Source organism: Doryrhamphus excisus, chromosome 5, assembly GCF_030265055.1.
Source record: "Doryrhamphus excisus isolate RoL2022-K1 chromosome 5, RoL_Dexc_1.0, whole genome shotgun sequence".
Taxonomy (NCBI): domain Eukaryota; kingdom Metazoa; phylum Chordata; class Actinopteri; order Syngnathiformes; family Syngnathidae; genus Doryrhamphus; species Doryrhamphus excisus.
Window position 1 is genome coordinate 12,585,662 of NC_080470.1, and position 13,463 is coordinate 12,599,124.

Genomic DNA, 13,463 nt, shown 5'->3' on the forward strand with positions numbered 1-13,463 from the left:
GTTTGTTAAACATATAACATTTAACTTCATAATAATTACATGTGAATAGTACATATTTGTGTTTTTATTTGTATTTTTGCATTGAAATCAGGCGGGATTCGGATAGACTCACGAGGGAAGGGTCCTAAATCTGACGGTTGCCAGGCTACTCGCCTAAGCTAGCCTCTTTCAACGCATCGAATTTGTACTTGTATATTTTATGATTTGATTTTGTCGCTTTATCAAATCCAAGTCTGCTTCTGTTTTTTTCCAAGTAACAGAACATGCGTTTCGTGGTAAAGCGTTGTGGAGTGTGCTTTAGCCCACCGTCTATAGTGTTGATTTATGAAAACAAGGAAAACAACAAAGTGCGAAAACGAGTCATACCGGTGCGATACTTCTATCGATATTCTAGTAAGTTACATATGTTTATTTGGTCATGCTACACCTTTGTGAATATATCACAACGTATTTGATGGGTTGCTTTCCAGACTGCAGCCTGGCTGCTGAAAGCCTGAAGAACCACCCCCGGCACAAAGACTACCTGGAAGGTGTGTCCCAAATGCAGCTGGAGAGGCTTTACGTCATCTTGCGGGATCACCTGCAGGGCTTCACGCTAGAGCACAGCCTGGCCTCGCTTCAAGTGGACCCCGACGAAGACCTAAACAAACTGGGCGACGAGGAGCTTGCTCGCAAGAAAAGCCAAATGGATGAAGTTTTTGAAAGGAACCGGACTCACAGAGATGACCCGGACTTTGTTTATGACCTGGAGGTGGACTTCAGCAAGACAACGAAGGAGAAGTGCAGCTGGGATGAAGAATCTGATGATGGGTTTTGATGTTTTCCATCCCATTTTCTTTACCACTTGTCCTCATTAGGATCACGGCTGATTTGAAGCCTATGCCAGCTGACTTTGGCAAAAGGCGTGGTACACCCTGGACTGGGCATCTGTCAATCAACTGACACAGAGGAGCAACCATTCACGCTCATATTCAGGCCTATGGTCAATTTAGAGTCTCCAATCAGCACCAGCCTGACATGTTTTTGGAATTTAGGAGGAAGCCGGAATACCCGAAGACAACCCACACACCAAAAGGGAGAACATGCAAACTCCACAGAGGTGTTCCAACCATGGTTTAAAAAAAAAAAAAACTTGAATGTGTCCCCGACCTGAGCTTTATTTTACACTACAAAGAAAGAAAGCAGCCGAATGAATAATAGATTATATTTATTTGATATCAAATATTGAATATACAAAATACTTTAACTTTGGCTCTTTGTCTGTGGCTTACATGACTTACGTTCACAGTCGATTATGGGAGAAGCCAATTACATAAATGTTCATGTGTGAGAAGTCCATACAAAATATGGCATAGTTTGATATTAATATGGAAACCAACTTTGCAGTGTCAAACTTTTGAATAAAAGGTAAAATTCATTATTAAAAAGTGCTTTTAGTTGACCACGAGTACCACAATACATTCAAAAAGGTCAGTTTTTTTTTTGGTTAAAAAGACAAAAAGATTTGTTTGGTTTATCCAATTTTGTTTACATTAGTGCTGGAGGTAGGTAACATAAAAATCTCTTTTTTTTACGGACGTCTAAAATGCTTCATTTCTCAGCAGGCTTTTACAGCTTAAAAAAAAACAGCAACTTATAAAGTCTTATGAAATCGACACTTTCAAGTATCCTAAAGCCGCAATGCAGGATTATGAGTTGTACACGAGTGAATTTGTAAGCTGTACAATTAAGCGTGTTGGTGCTCAACAATCCACATGGGGCCTTTTTAAACAAGCTTAATGAGTCACCACTTCTATGGTGTGCAGCTATGTATACAGAATGAGTTGCTTATTTTTTCTTCTTGTCTTGAGTGCATCGTGGACAAAACCTGAGATGTGAGAGCAATGGGGGAAGAAAAACACAAATTTCAATGTCCATAAAATAATGAGGTAAAGATGATGTCAGCACTTTCTCACCATTTTCCTTTGGGCTTTGTGGCGAGGTCGACGCAGGCAAAGTGAAACCACTCAATGGGACACTGAAAACACAACAGTTTGATATGTGCTTAGGGGAAGCAGAAAAAAATGAGGCACTTACGTCGGGGTTATCGCAGCCGATCATCTCGCCGTAGGACACCTGATGACACAGGCAGTATGTGGGCTCATTGGGATCCACTGGCATGTCCAACACGTCTGACGGCTGCATGGGCAAGATGGTTTCGCTCAAGTCTGGGCTGAAAGTCAGACAATGTATTGTGTCAGTAACAAAATGCCTAATGTTCCTGTCTGATAACATGACCCCTAGGAATTTTTTCTATGAGGCAAGATCAGGCAGAAGTGTTTGGAGTTGGTGATTCCCAGCAAGACACAATTTGCCGCCATATGTTTACGGATGTGGGGAAAACCACAGTTCAGTGTACAGTTGGAGGACTATGTTTTCAGTGGGTCTATCAGAGTTATTTTAAACATGGGTGGTACTTTTCTTCTCGTATTGTCCATTGAGATGATATAATAAAGATTGCCACAGTCACTTTTGTCAAATACCATCTAATGAAAAGGCCGGCAACCAACCTGTTTTTCATCTTTTTCTTTTTTGGAGAGTCTTCATCTGAGCCTTTCCTTCCTCTTCCCCTGGAACTGCGCTTCTCTCGAGGGCCGCGGGACTCCGTCTCTGTAGGCAAAACATTCATGTTCAGCACACATCTGCACACTTGATGCCGTGTCTGTGATGTTTTCATGAAGTCTTGCTATACTTTTGAGTGCTATTCCTTCGGGGCTAGCATAGCCGCTCACTTCCAGTTTCTCCTTCAGCTCGTTCTCAAAGCGTGCCAGGTCTGCATCCAGTCTGCGGATGTGTTTGTCCACCTTTATTGACAAAATGAGCTTGATTGATTGAATGATAAGGAATCAACAGCACCTCTGCTGGTTACAGCCCCTCACTTTAATTGCTGATGATGATTCATGAAAAAAATAATCTCTCACAATTGGTCATAAATCTTTAAGCCCTCAACAGGGTTTCAACTACATGTAATTAATGGTGGTGCAGCTCCATGACAAAATAAAAGCCGCCACACCTTAAAAGGTTGATTTTTGTTTTGTTTTTTTAACTTGAATATATTTTAGGAATAGAAATGTGTGCTATGCTGCATGGATACAGATATAAATTATCGTTTACGCACATATTGGCCACAAAAATGTTTTACCATGTTTTATTTTGATAAACATGCACCAGAGTCTGCCTTGTTGCCACCAGATAGAAGTATGCGACCCATCTTGTGTTGACAAATAGTTGAATGTGATCGCTCACGTTTCAATCTCATTCCACTTTCTGGCATCTTTGTTTACATATTTCACTCCGCTCTGACTGGCTTTCGGGCAAGAGCTAGCTAGCTTGTTGGCTATCACGTTCATGGAGTCAATGTCAACTTATTTTTTTTCAAATGTGTTATTATTATTAGGGAATAAAATATACTGTATTGATGAATAATTAATTTCCTTGTATTCGCACTACTATAAAACAGGCATCAAATTAAATTTAGGGTTGTCTAAAATGTACTAAATTTTGTACTACTCACATTTGACTATTTATTATTTGACTAAATAGATCTGGTAACGAAAGGAGGCTAGACATTTTATACTCAGTGCTGCTCTCAGGAACTTTGCCATGAAATTAACAGTTTTGCAAAGTTCTTGTTTCATGTTCTGCTGGTTGTTGAAAAGAGATCAATAAGTTCAATAAAATTTACGTACAGCAGTAGCAGTCAGCCCTCCCATGCAGCCCACCACCACAGCTTCTGCAAATCTCAGGGAAAACCCTGGAGTAAGAATATGAGGCTAACCATCTCGTAGGTCTGCATGGCAAGCTGCACTTTGTCATCACTGAACTCTTTGCACTTGCTGTATGCACTCTGGATCTTCTGTAGGTGTTCCACTCGCTGCTCTGACGCCAGGTTCTTCACGTTGGCAATGTACTCCTCGGCCAGCTTATCAATCTCTACCTTCTTTTCTGTAAGGGCCAATGTTGAACATTATGTCATGTAAACTACAGCAGAATGTTGTTGATCACCTTCCGTCCTGTTGTCCAAGTCGCGCATCAAGGTGAAGTTTCTCTGAAGTTCACATGGAAGATTCTCAATACCTAAAAGCAGATATTTTTATTATTGTACATCTACTGATTTACAGTGGCTACATCGCTGCTTATATTCTGGTTGCCCTATTTAAGTGCTCCGACTCACCCCTCAAGTGACAGACATTTTTTCCAGATTTGAAATACTAGAGAAACTGATAATATTTATTAATTTATCAGTACTGTAACCCTGTAACCCTAACCTGAAACCAGGAAAATGCCACAAAATGGAGAGCGTTATTCAAGAGTCAAATTGCATGTTGAGTACTATAAATTTGAATATGTTGGTAGGTCTGCATTGAAATGAAAGCTTTCTCCCGCTCCCCCAAGGGCCCCGCCCCACTATTTGAGAAGAACTGCCCAATTCAGATATATTATGGATTTTGCATTGCATTTTGCAGGAGTAAACAGCATAAATATATCTGCACGACACACGATAGATATTTACATAATAAATGAGCGGTGTGCTCCCTGGCGCGTAAATGGTTACTGAAAAAAGGCGGCTACAGTCAACAGGTTGCAAGTGCATGGTGACCGCTATACTTCAACAAACACACAGTACAAAAACTGAACAAGCAGTTAAACGCGTCAAGTCCACAATCTATACTATAACGCTAGTGCTCATAGGTACCTATATTGACATACTGTTAACCTCTATAGACAACTTGTGAAGCTACAGGAAGCTGATGCTAAATGCTAGCGTCCTGACGTCTTCCAGTAAACTTGCTAACGCCCACCACTGCTGTCAGTCACAACGGAGGGGAAAAAAGTCCACAACGAAGTCAAATTAAAAAGTAAATATGGGGTTATGGATACTCACTGTCTAGATAATGTTCCAAATATATTGCCGTCGCCATTTCAGATTACTTACGAAGCTCCCACCTAACCAAACGTAACGTCGTTTGGCCTCAACTGTTGAGCGGATAGTTATACTAACGGGGTTGTTTTGCAACACAGGCTGTCCCGCCGGCGGGTAGATAGTGGAAACACATGCGCAGTTAACGCGTGTGACAGGCTTCCCACGTGACTGCTCAGGGACCAACTTCCCCAAAACGCGCACGTCCTCTTTTTTTTGCTAGTACGTTCCAAAGATGTCAGCTGATATCTTACGTCATCAAAAACAAATACCCCCACACCGGAGAAACTGAAGCCAAAGATCGTCTATAATCGTTAAGCTGTTTTACGCGTTAGCCATTGAATCTGTCGTTTAGTCGCCAATTGTAAATATTTTATGCTAATAATGTTATATTTCTAATTATTTTAGGTGCGGGATCACCTTATAAAGTCCCACACCAATGTTTATTTTATAGCACGGTTGTCAAATAACTTACTAATAAGACTTAAGCAACGAGGAGGACATCGTCCATCTAAAAAGCGTTTCACTTCCGCTTTTACTGGTTTCAAGCCTCCATATTGCTATTCCAACGACAACAAAAGAGCAGGCCGTGTTAAACCCCACCATTCTCCATAAGTAACGACACTTTTGGGAAATTACGAACTTAGCCAGGTGAGCTAAAAGCCTATATTTAGACGGAGTTGAACAAACATGAGCTAATGTAAACTATGAAAAATGGTTGCTTGGAGTGGTTTCATGTTAGCTCAACTTAACCATTAGCTATTATCATTATTTTAACCATGGCTGACTGCATGCCTTGTGGGTTAATGTTGAGGTAGAAAAACTAGCTGCTGCGAATATTGTGCCAAAGCGCCACTGGTCACAAGGTTTGTTTGGACACACCCAGTCATCATCATCACTTAAGTAACAGAGGTGGACTGTGTTGGCTGTTTAGGTACCACCAAGATGGCTATGGTGAAGAGTGGCTGGCTCCATAGGCAAAGTAAGTCTTAAAGGTCAAGGTTCATCTTCATTATAAAGATTCTTCTGCATGGAATTAATGCTTCTGCTTTACCTATTGATGTCCCTCACGTCAGGCACCATACTGCGCCGCTGGAAGAAGAACTGGTTTGACTTATGGGCTGATGGCCGTCTCGTCTTCTACAACGACCAGCAGCGGAGGGACATGGAGGATGACATCCACATGAGGGTGGACTGCATTAACATCCGCAGTTCAAATGCATGTCAAGGTGCTGGATGGACCGGATTATGTCATCTTGACTCATAAGACTTTGGTTATGACCTCTTTATTTTGTTGCTGCAGAGCTGAACCCTCCAGAGGGGAAGACACGTGATGCTTTGCTTCAGATAGTCTGCAGAGATGGCCGGGTCATCAGCCTTTGTGCTGACAGCGCAGATGATGCCCTGTAAGACTCGGTTTCAAAGCATTTTAAACTTGTACAGTCCTGTCTGATAGTATAGACTACTGGGCCTACAGTAACATTGCTTTCATGCTGCTGCAGGGCATGGACCATGGCACTGCAGGATGCGAGAGTTAATGCGGTGAGACTGCTGTACTTTTACATGACATCATATTCATTGTTCAGCTGAGGAAACATCTTTGCATGTACTCCAAAAGCCATAATGTACAACCTTTTTCTATCTCCCCCCTTAAGTTTCAATAGCGTATTTATATTTTGCACTTTTAGATGGTTGCAACACCTCAGGTGGGCTTTACTCCAGAAGTGATGGCCTCCTCTCCTCCCCCTTACTCTGAATACGCTCCCCCACCACCGGTAAAGAGACATTAAGAATGTAACAATTATGCATATAGGAAGAACCCTCATGCTCTGGTCTTTATCGTTTGGCTTCTCTTTCCACCAGTTCTATGCTCCGGGTCAGTATGGAGAGTACGTCGCATCGAGCCCGCAAGCAACGCAGATCATGTACGCGGCTGACGGTCAGCCCTACGCCGTCGCCTACCCTTATCAGTACCAAGGTAAGAGACTGCATTGTTCTCAACATGCATGAACACTTACAAAACACAGTGCAACAACTCTCGAAGATGCTGTCCCTCTTCGGACCAAACAATACAAGAATGCTAGCATGGCTTGCAAGTGTTACTAACACTGGTTTAAAAGAACAGATTGAACAAATAAATATAATACACTATTCTTAGTTAAAATTGCTGATCCCCATTCATTGCTTTCATACATACAGCATAAGAAAAGCCTGTGACAGGTTTGTCACATTAAATGTTACAGATCATAAAACAAGTTGAAATATTAGTCAATGACAACTCAACTGAACACAAAATGTAGACTTATTGTTGCCATATGGTACTGAGTAGCCTGGACAGAGAGTGGAGTTCTACTTCTGCGGTTGCCATCACTGGTACCCTTCGGTGGTGGCATCATGAAACACCAGCATCATTTTCAGAAAAAAACAACTTGAATATGATCTGATTTTTGATTTTGTCTTCCTTCCAGGTGGCTACCCTTCTGCCGGAGTCAACCATGTGGTGATTCAGGAGCGCCAGCGCGATAACGGCGGCGACATGGCCATGGGCATGCTGGCGGGTGCAGCCACTGGTCTGGCGCTGGGGTCGCTCTTCTCTGTCTTCTAAGTGTGTGTGTGTGTTCTTGTACATCTATCTACTACAGCAACAGCACACCCACCCTACACACCTTTTATTCAGAAAACAAAGTCCTCTCTGTGAAGCATGGCAGGATGGTGACACACTTTCCATGTATCCTAAAATATTCAACTTGAGCACTTTCTCCAAAGCCTTGTGTGGCAAATAATATATTTACTTTAAGAATAACATGTGAATGACATTTTGTGCACATGCCTTCATCTTAAAGCCATATAATTTTTTATTTGACAGTATTTTGTTAATGTGTCTCACAACTATACTCCCCAATTGTGCTTTCATCCAAAGACGGAAAAAAAAATCCAAAATAAGATGCCTAGTAGCATACCTAGTGGTGTCTACATTCATGCATGTCTTGTTTTTTTTTTGCGTGTCATAAGGTCTTCAGTTTCACAGGCTATTAGATGCAAAGACATCAGGTCAGGACGTCAATGCAGCAATAATTTCCATTATTAGTGTAGCATTTTACTTGATGAGAAAGTCTCTGAATGTGAAAAAAGGGATGTCACGCTTGTTAAGCGAGGCATGCAAATATGTGTTTGGTTTTACATTGGCAGCTGCTAAATGGTAGCTTTTGTTTCATTTCATGCTGGTTCCTGTGGAGATCCAGTTAGATTTCTTTTCCTGCTGATATTCATATCCTCTGACTTAATTTATACCATTTCAAATTGTTGTAACTCCTCAGAAGGAAACATTGTTACCTGCTTTCTTAACAAATATTGCTTATTAATAGCACTAATAATAGAAATGTGTTAAACTAAAGGATGTTATTTCCAAAAAGTATGATGTTGTCAAGCTAAACGTACTAGTTAATTAATATTGATATAAAATGTAATGCTTTTAGCCGAGAGATGTATTTTAACAATTAAATGTATTCACAATATGATGAATGATTCTGCACGTGTGTTATTTTATTTTTGAGACTGCTGTTCACAGAACACATCACATAGGACACAACAAAAGTCCAAGTGTTAAATTACATATATTAGACAACTTTTGGATGCAAGAATATTTGACTATGCTGGCTGGGCCCAGTTTGTTTTAAATCTAGCACTCTACAAACAGAAAATACAGTATGCTGTGTAAGATTCAGTGTTATGGCACATTTCCGGCATCTCTTGGTCGATTGGTATCACATGAGAAAGAACCTAGCTCAAGAAAAATATGAAGGAAAAAAATGTAAAGCTAAAGAGAAATGTCAATAAATACAAATATTCATTAAATATCATATCGCCCTTTTTTAAGTATCTCACAACTCCAAATGTGATTTCTTAAGCTAAGAATCCACTTGTTAATTATAGTAAGGGTCCTTGGTAAGGCGCTGTAAACATACGTATAACTATCTGATCAATAATTGCAGTCTTTTATAGCAGTGGAAAAAAGTCCTACCCTTCCCATCTTAATGTAACTTGCACTGTGTGTGTGTTTGACCTCTGGTTTGTTGCATTTGCTAGCAGCCATCAATCAGCCTTCCTGACCAAAATCATCTGTGAACTTCTTCAGCTTGTCCAGGTCCTGATCATTGACAGTGGGTTTGGTGTTGGACAGCGACATCAGCATGTCACTCTGCAAGAGGGGGAACCACTGTGAATGTGAGCGGACAACAGGGTCACACCGTCATACTGAATGCTTTACCATGGAAACAACAGGTTCTAGAAGTTTGTCCCCGGGGACGTCCATCCACGTCATGGCTATGGCACCAGGGTCGCCCGGTGAGCATGGAGTGAGGAGGTCGTCCATGATGACGTCAGGATTGTTCCACGATGAACCTTGAACCTGGACATGTGAATGGACAGCAGAATTGAGGAATAAATCTTAAATTATCCAAAATGATCAAGTTCTCAGTTATTCATCACAAGATATGTTTTAAACATTAAGAAATATCTACAGGCATACAGTACACAATATTGTACTTACAAAATGAGCAGTTAAGCATCATGTCAAAGTATTTATATACTGAAAAATGTTGATGAATGTCTGAATGAATAAATGAATGCCGAACCACGAATAGATGGGAGTCTACTCTATATGGATGCACACAACACTATGGAGCATACTTCCAACACCCTATTCTCTACCAGTGTATTTTATACAGAGCAGGCACACAGAAAAAATCCTCTTATAGACCATGTGAATGCCACCTATGTGTGAGTGACGGTTGATGAGTCCAGGATATACCCAGCTATGCTAAGCTGCAGCTTCCCTGTGTCCCTGAACAAATAAGCACAATAGAAATCAGATGACAACTGTTGGGGGGCATTGAGAAGGATTTGTCTTCACCTTTTTGAAGTGCGTGGTGGACTGAACCTTCCTGACAGGCTGCATGAGGGCGTCCCTGACAATGATGCTGATGTCGGCCCCCGAGTATCCCTCCGTCTTTTTGCCCAGCGTGGTGTAGTCAGCCTCGGTCAGCTGGTTGGGCGTGGAGCCCAGGTGAAGCTTGAACATGAATGAGCGGGCCGGCTGCTCTGGCAGAGGAATGTATATGCGCTTTTCAAACCTGTCAACACACACATGGCAAACAGAATAGCCATTAAGGCTGCCATTAACAGTGCCAAAAAGTTGTATGGCCAACCTTCTCCTGATGGCAGAGTCCAAAGTCCATGGGATATTTGTTGCCCCCAGGACCAGAATCCCCTCATTGTCATTCCCAACACCTGCAAGGAGAGCATTTAGTTTCACTAATAAATAACGCATTTTATCCAAGAGGAGAATTAAGATAAATAAAAAAACTAAATTTCTTTGATCAACTCTTGGGGACAACAAATGATCAATTAAAATGTTATTTTTGAACACATAAACTAACAGCTGTATCAAAAAGGAGACTGAGGGCACCAAGCAATTAGACTCCCGGGTAAGGTCGTTGATCAACTCGGGGGCAACCATGGTGAGCTGTAATAAAAAGTGTCCATCTCCTTGTACTCACCCTGCATTTGGACGAGGAACTCCGTCTTGATCCTGCGTGCCGCTTCACTCTCATTCTCGCTCCTGGATCCACACAACGAGTCGATCTCATCAATGAAAATGATGGAAGGTTTGTGCTCTCTGGCCAGAGAGAAGAGGTTCTTCACCAACCTGCAGGGATAGAGAGACACAACCGTCAAGCTACATTCATTGTCTCATAAAAGAAGTAAGGTCTCACTTTTCACTTTCTCCCAGCCACTTGGACACCAGGTCTGAGGAGGAAATTGAGAAGAAGGTGGAATTGCCGGCTTCTGTGGCCACCGCCTTGGCCAGGTAGGACTTTCCTGTTCCTGGAGGGCCAAAGAGCAGAATCCCACGCCAAGGAGTTCTCTTTCCTGCACAAACACACTCCATTAGTAAATATGTTTCATCTTAAACAAAAACCTTCTAGGTTGGATTAAGATTGTACCGGTGAAGAGGTGAGGGAACTTGATGGGCAAGATGACTGCCTCCTTCAGCGCCTCTTTTGCTCCTTCAAGCCCGGCGACATCGCTCCACTTAATGTTTGGCTTCTCCATCACTATGGCTCCTGTAAGACACAATGACTCCACTCAACTGAACACTTGGACCCTGAAGTGTGCCTTCGTGCCGTGTGTTCATCTCCTGCCAATCACCTGACAGCTGATTCTGGAACTTCTTCTTCTCTGAATCGTCACCCTCATCACTTTCATTGCTGAAAGGACATACCAAGCAGAACTGTATCAGCGTTTCCACTGACAGCAAATAGATAGGATACGATATAACTCTCTCCATCCAGATTATTCTTCTAATGGTTCACTTTAGTTCACTTTGTGCATTGGTTTAGCACTTATTTGGTCTCAAAAAGAATTGTCTTTCTGCAGCTTTCAGACTCTATAACAAAAACTGCTCCAAAAACCCTGTCCAACAACCGTGCAATAAACCTGTGGCTTGGTCAACATTTATACAGCTGCATATAGTGGAAATAACTTCTTGATTTGTATTTCCTTGATGTTGCACTATATCTGCTCTTGTGTGCGTTGTACTTTCTGGAATTTCCCCTAGTGGGACTAATAAAGACACATCTTATCTTATTATCTTAATTTAGCATAAATTTGTGGGACGATGAACACAACAAATAATTCTATGTTATTCAACTATTGTTCTTCAATGAGTTGGCTATTAATCAATAATAGGACAGCATCATCCAGTTTGCATAACTGGCCATGATTTTCCAAAAACTGAGATTCAGTGTTCAAGTGTTGGCAACCTAATTTACACACAACATGCAGCTATTGACTGACAGGGTGTTGACATGTGTGTGCCTTGTAACACGTACAGGTGATTAAAAAAAAAAATATTTTTTTATGTTTCCATGTTAGTTTTGTGCTGATTTTAAAGATTATACTCAATTTTACTGATGTACACAGGAGTGACTAAGTCAGTTGTGATATGTGCGTATGAGGTGTTACAATGCCGTCTACTGTATGGAACAAGTTACACAGACAGACTATAATACATATGTGAGCGAGGGCAAACGAGTAGAACCAAATCAAAAAATATACCTAAATATATTTTTTTTCTAAAAGGTGACACCAAATCTATCTGTGGTGGTCCAAATTAATTTTCAGCAGGCTACCACAAACAAATGAAAGTATGATAACTTAGATAAGTTAATAACTTGGATCATGTTTTTATATTTCTAGTATATTTAAATGATCAGTCCTATTAGCACACAATGAAAAGAAAAAAGACTGAATAAATGTAAACAGAAACTTGAACAACAACTCAAGTGTACTCTTTATGTGTTCCACATTCCATAAAAGCACCATGCCAATGCTTTGAGAAAGCGGCAGGTGTAACAAAAACATGGACAGTGACTCATCACACAGCTCACCAACTCACCCTTTGCCATCCGACTCCTTGACCGGTTTGGTAGGAGGAAGGTTCTCCTTCTTCTTCAGGTACTCCTTCAGCTGTTCTGCCCGGCCCAGGTAGTCTGCACACTTGGAGCGGATCATCTCGTTGGAGCGCTCGCTTTTGGTCTCATCTGCAGTAGCAGAAGGAAAGGAGACATGAAGATGTTGACGTATGTTGAGGTTTAATAAAAACAAACTGATTGGCCATGTGTTCCTCACACTTGATGACATGAAGGAAGTACTGCACCGAACTCTGATATAATGTGAGGGCTTCTTCATAGTTTTTGGCACAGTCCTCCTCTGCAGCTCTTCTGGCGAGATCGATTGCTTTCTGATAAGAGCAAACATGAAAAGAGGGTTGTTCAGGCACAACTAGAAGTGAAAAGTACCTGTAATAACCACAAATACCAATAATAAATAAAGATAATATGGAAATAATTTCACATTACTCACCTCAAAACATGTGTCATAGGTTAGCATCAGACATAATATGGTTGAATTTGCTACTTATTCTGTTATTTTTAAGTCAATAAAGTAATTTTTGACCAACCTGACAACCCACGTCCTTTGATTTTTACAAGAATTCAGTCTATCCAGTTTATTTCTTAAATGGTGCTAATCTTTTTGCTTTTTTAGCTATTTAAGCGAACACAGACCAGTCAGTCATTACTTCATTTGGTACACAGTAAGAATTCATTTTTGAAATAAAGTATGGTACTCACATTCAAATTAGCACTGGCCATTGCGGTTGTGTCAATAAAAGTGCTGTGTCGCCTAAAGCAATTTCTAAAATATCGCCTTCTGCCGCTTTCCAGCTAATTTTGACTCATTTTACAACAACTTCAGTCGTTAGTCCAGTTTGCCTCCCCGTCAACCCAACAACAAACTAAAATAAGTTACCTTCCACTTCCGCATTGGTCACGTCAGGGTGTCGCCCGGATGACGCCATAATGATTGGCACAGACAGGTAGTGTGTAATTCCTAAACTTTTAATTTCCGTTTATATATATATATATATATATATATATAT

The 13,463-nt window shown here is 41.0% G+C and overlaps 4 protein-coding genes across 5 annotated transcripts; 2 read left to right on the forward strand and 2 right to left on the reverse strand.

The window, feature by feature from the left end:
• The first annotated feature begins 107 nt into the window (after nucleotides 1-107).
• Nucleotides 108-3,453, forward strand: cep19 (centrosomal protein 19). The gene is made up of 2 exons (XM_058074461.1): nucleotides 108-393; nucleotides 471-3,453. The coding sequence occupies exons 1-2, from the start codon at nucleotides 264-266 to the stop codon at nucleotides 815-817; spliced, it is 477 nt and encodes a 158-aa protein (XP_057930444.1). The 5' UTR covers nucleotides 108-263; the 3' UTR covers nucleotides 818-3,453.
• ing5a (inhibitor of growth family, member 5a) lies at nucleotides 1,191-5,130 on the reverse strand. Its single transcript, XM_058074456.1, has 8 exons — nucleotides 4,925-5,130; nucleotides 4,045-4,116; nucleotides 3,818-3,984; nucleotides 2,732-2,843; nucleotides 2,550-2,649; nucleotides 2,077-2,212; nucleotides 1,956-2,017; nucleotides 1,191-1,867 (listed from the first exon to the last, which is right to left on the reverse strand). The coding sequence occupies exons 1-8, from the start codon at nucleotides 4,959-4,961 to the stop codon at nucleotides 1,828-1,830; spliced, it is 726 nt and encodes a 241-aa protein (XP_057930439.1). The 5' UTR covers nucleotides 4,962-5,130; the 3' UTR covers nucleotides 1,191-1,827.
• Nucleotides 5,131-5,248: 118 nt separating this feature from the next.
• Nucleotides 5,249-8,788, forward strand: plekhb2 (pleckstrin homology domain containing, family B (evectins) member 2). Of its 2 annotated transcripts, none has more exons than XM_058074458.1 (8): nucleotides 5,249-5,611; nucleotides 5,895-5,942; nucleotides 6,037-6,189; nucleotides 6,264-6,366; nucleotides 6,463-6,502; nucleotides 6,649-6,735; nucleotides 6,824-6,938; nucleotides 7,429-8,777. In XM_058074458.1, the coding sequence occupies exons 2-8, from the start codon at nucleotides 5,906-5,908 to the stop codon at nucleotides 7,563-7,565; spliced, it is 672 nt and encodes a 223-aa protein (XP_057930441.1). In that variant the 5' UTR covers nucleotides 5,249-5,611; nucleotides 5,895-5,905; the 3' UTR covers nucleotides 7,566-8,777. The 2 variants fall into 2 exon arrangements, with proteins under 2 accessions (XP_057930441.1, XP_057930442.1); XM_058074459.1 differs by lacking the exon at nucleotides 5,249-5,611 and adding an exon at nucleotides 5,641-5,826 and having other exon boundaries at nucleotides 7,429-8,788.
• LOC131130194 (vacuolar protein sorting-associated protein 4B-like) lies at nucleotides 8,476-13,334 on the reverse strand. The gene is made up of 11 exons (XM_058074454.1): nucleotides 13,156-13,334; nucleotides 12,653-12,764; nucleotides 12,420-12,564; nucleotides 11,171-11,229; nucleotides 10,966-11,085; nucleotides 10,735-10,891; nucleotides 10,519-10,667; nucleotides 10,168-10,249; nucleotides 9,873-10,092; nucleotides 9,228-9,368; nucleotides 8,476-9,158 (listed from the first exon to the last, which is right to left on the reverse strand). The coding sequence occupies exons 1-11, from the start codon at nucleotides 13,174-13,176 to the stop codon at nucleotides 9,057-9,059; spliced, it is 1,308 nt and encodes a 435-aa protein (XP_057930437.1). The 5' UTR covers nucleotides 13,177-13,334; the 3' UTR covers nucleotides 8,476-9,056.
• Between the last annotated feature and the right edge of the window lie 129 nt (nucleotides 13,335-13,463).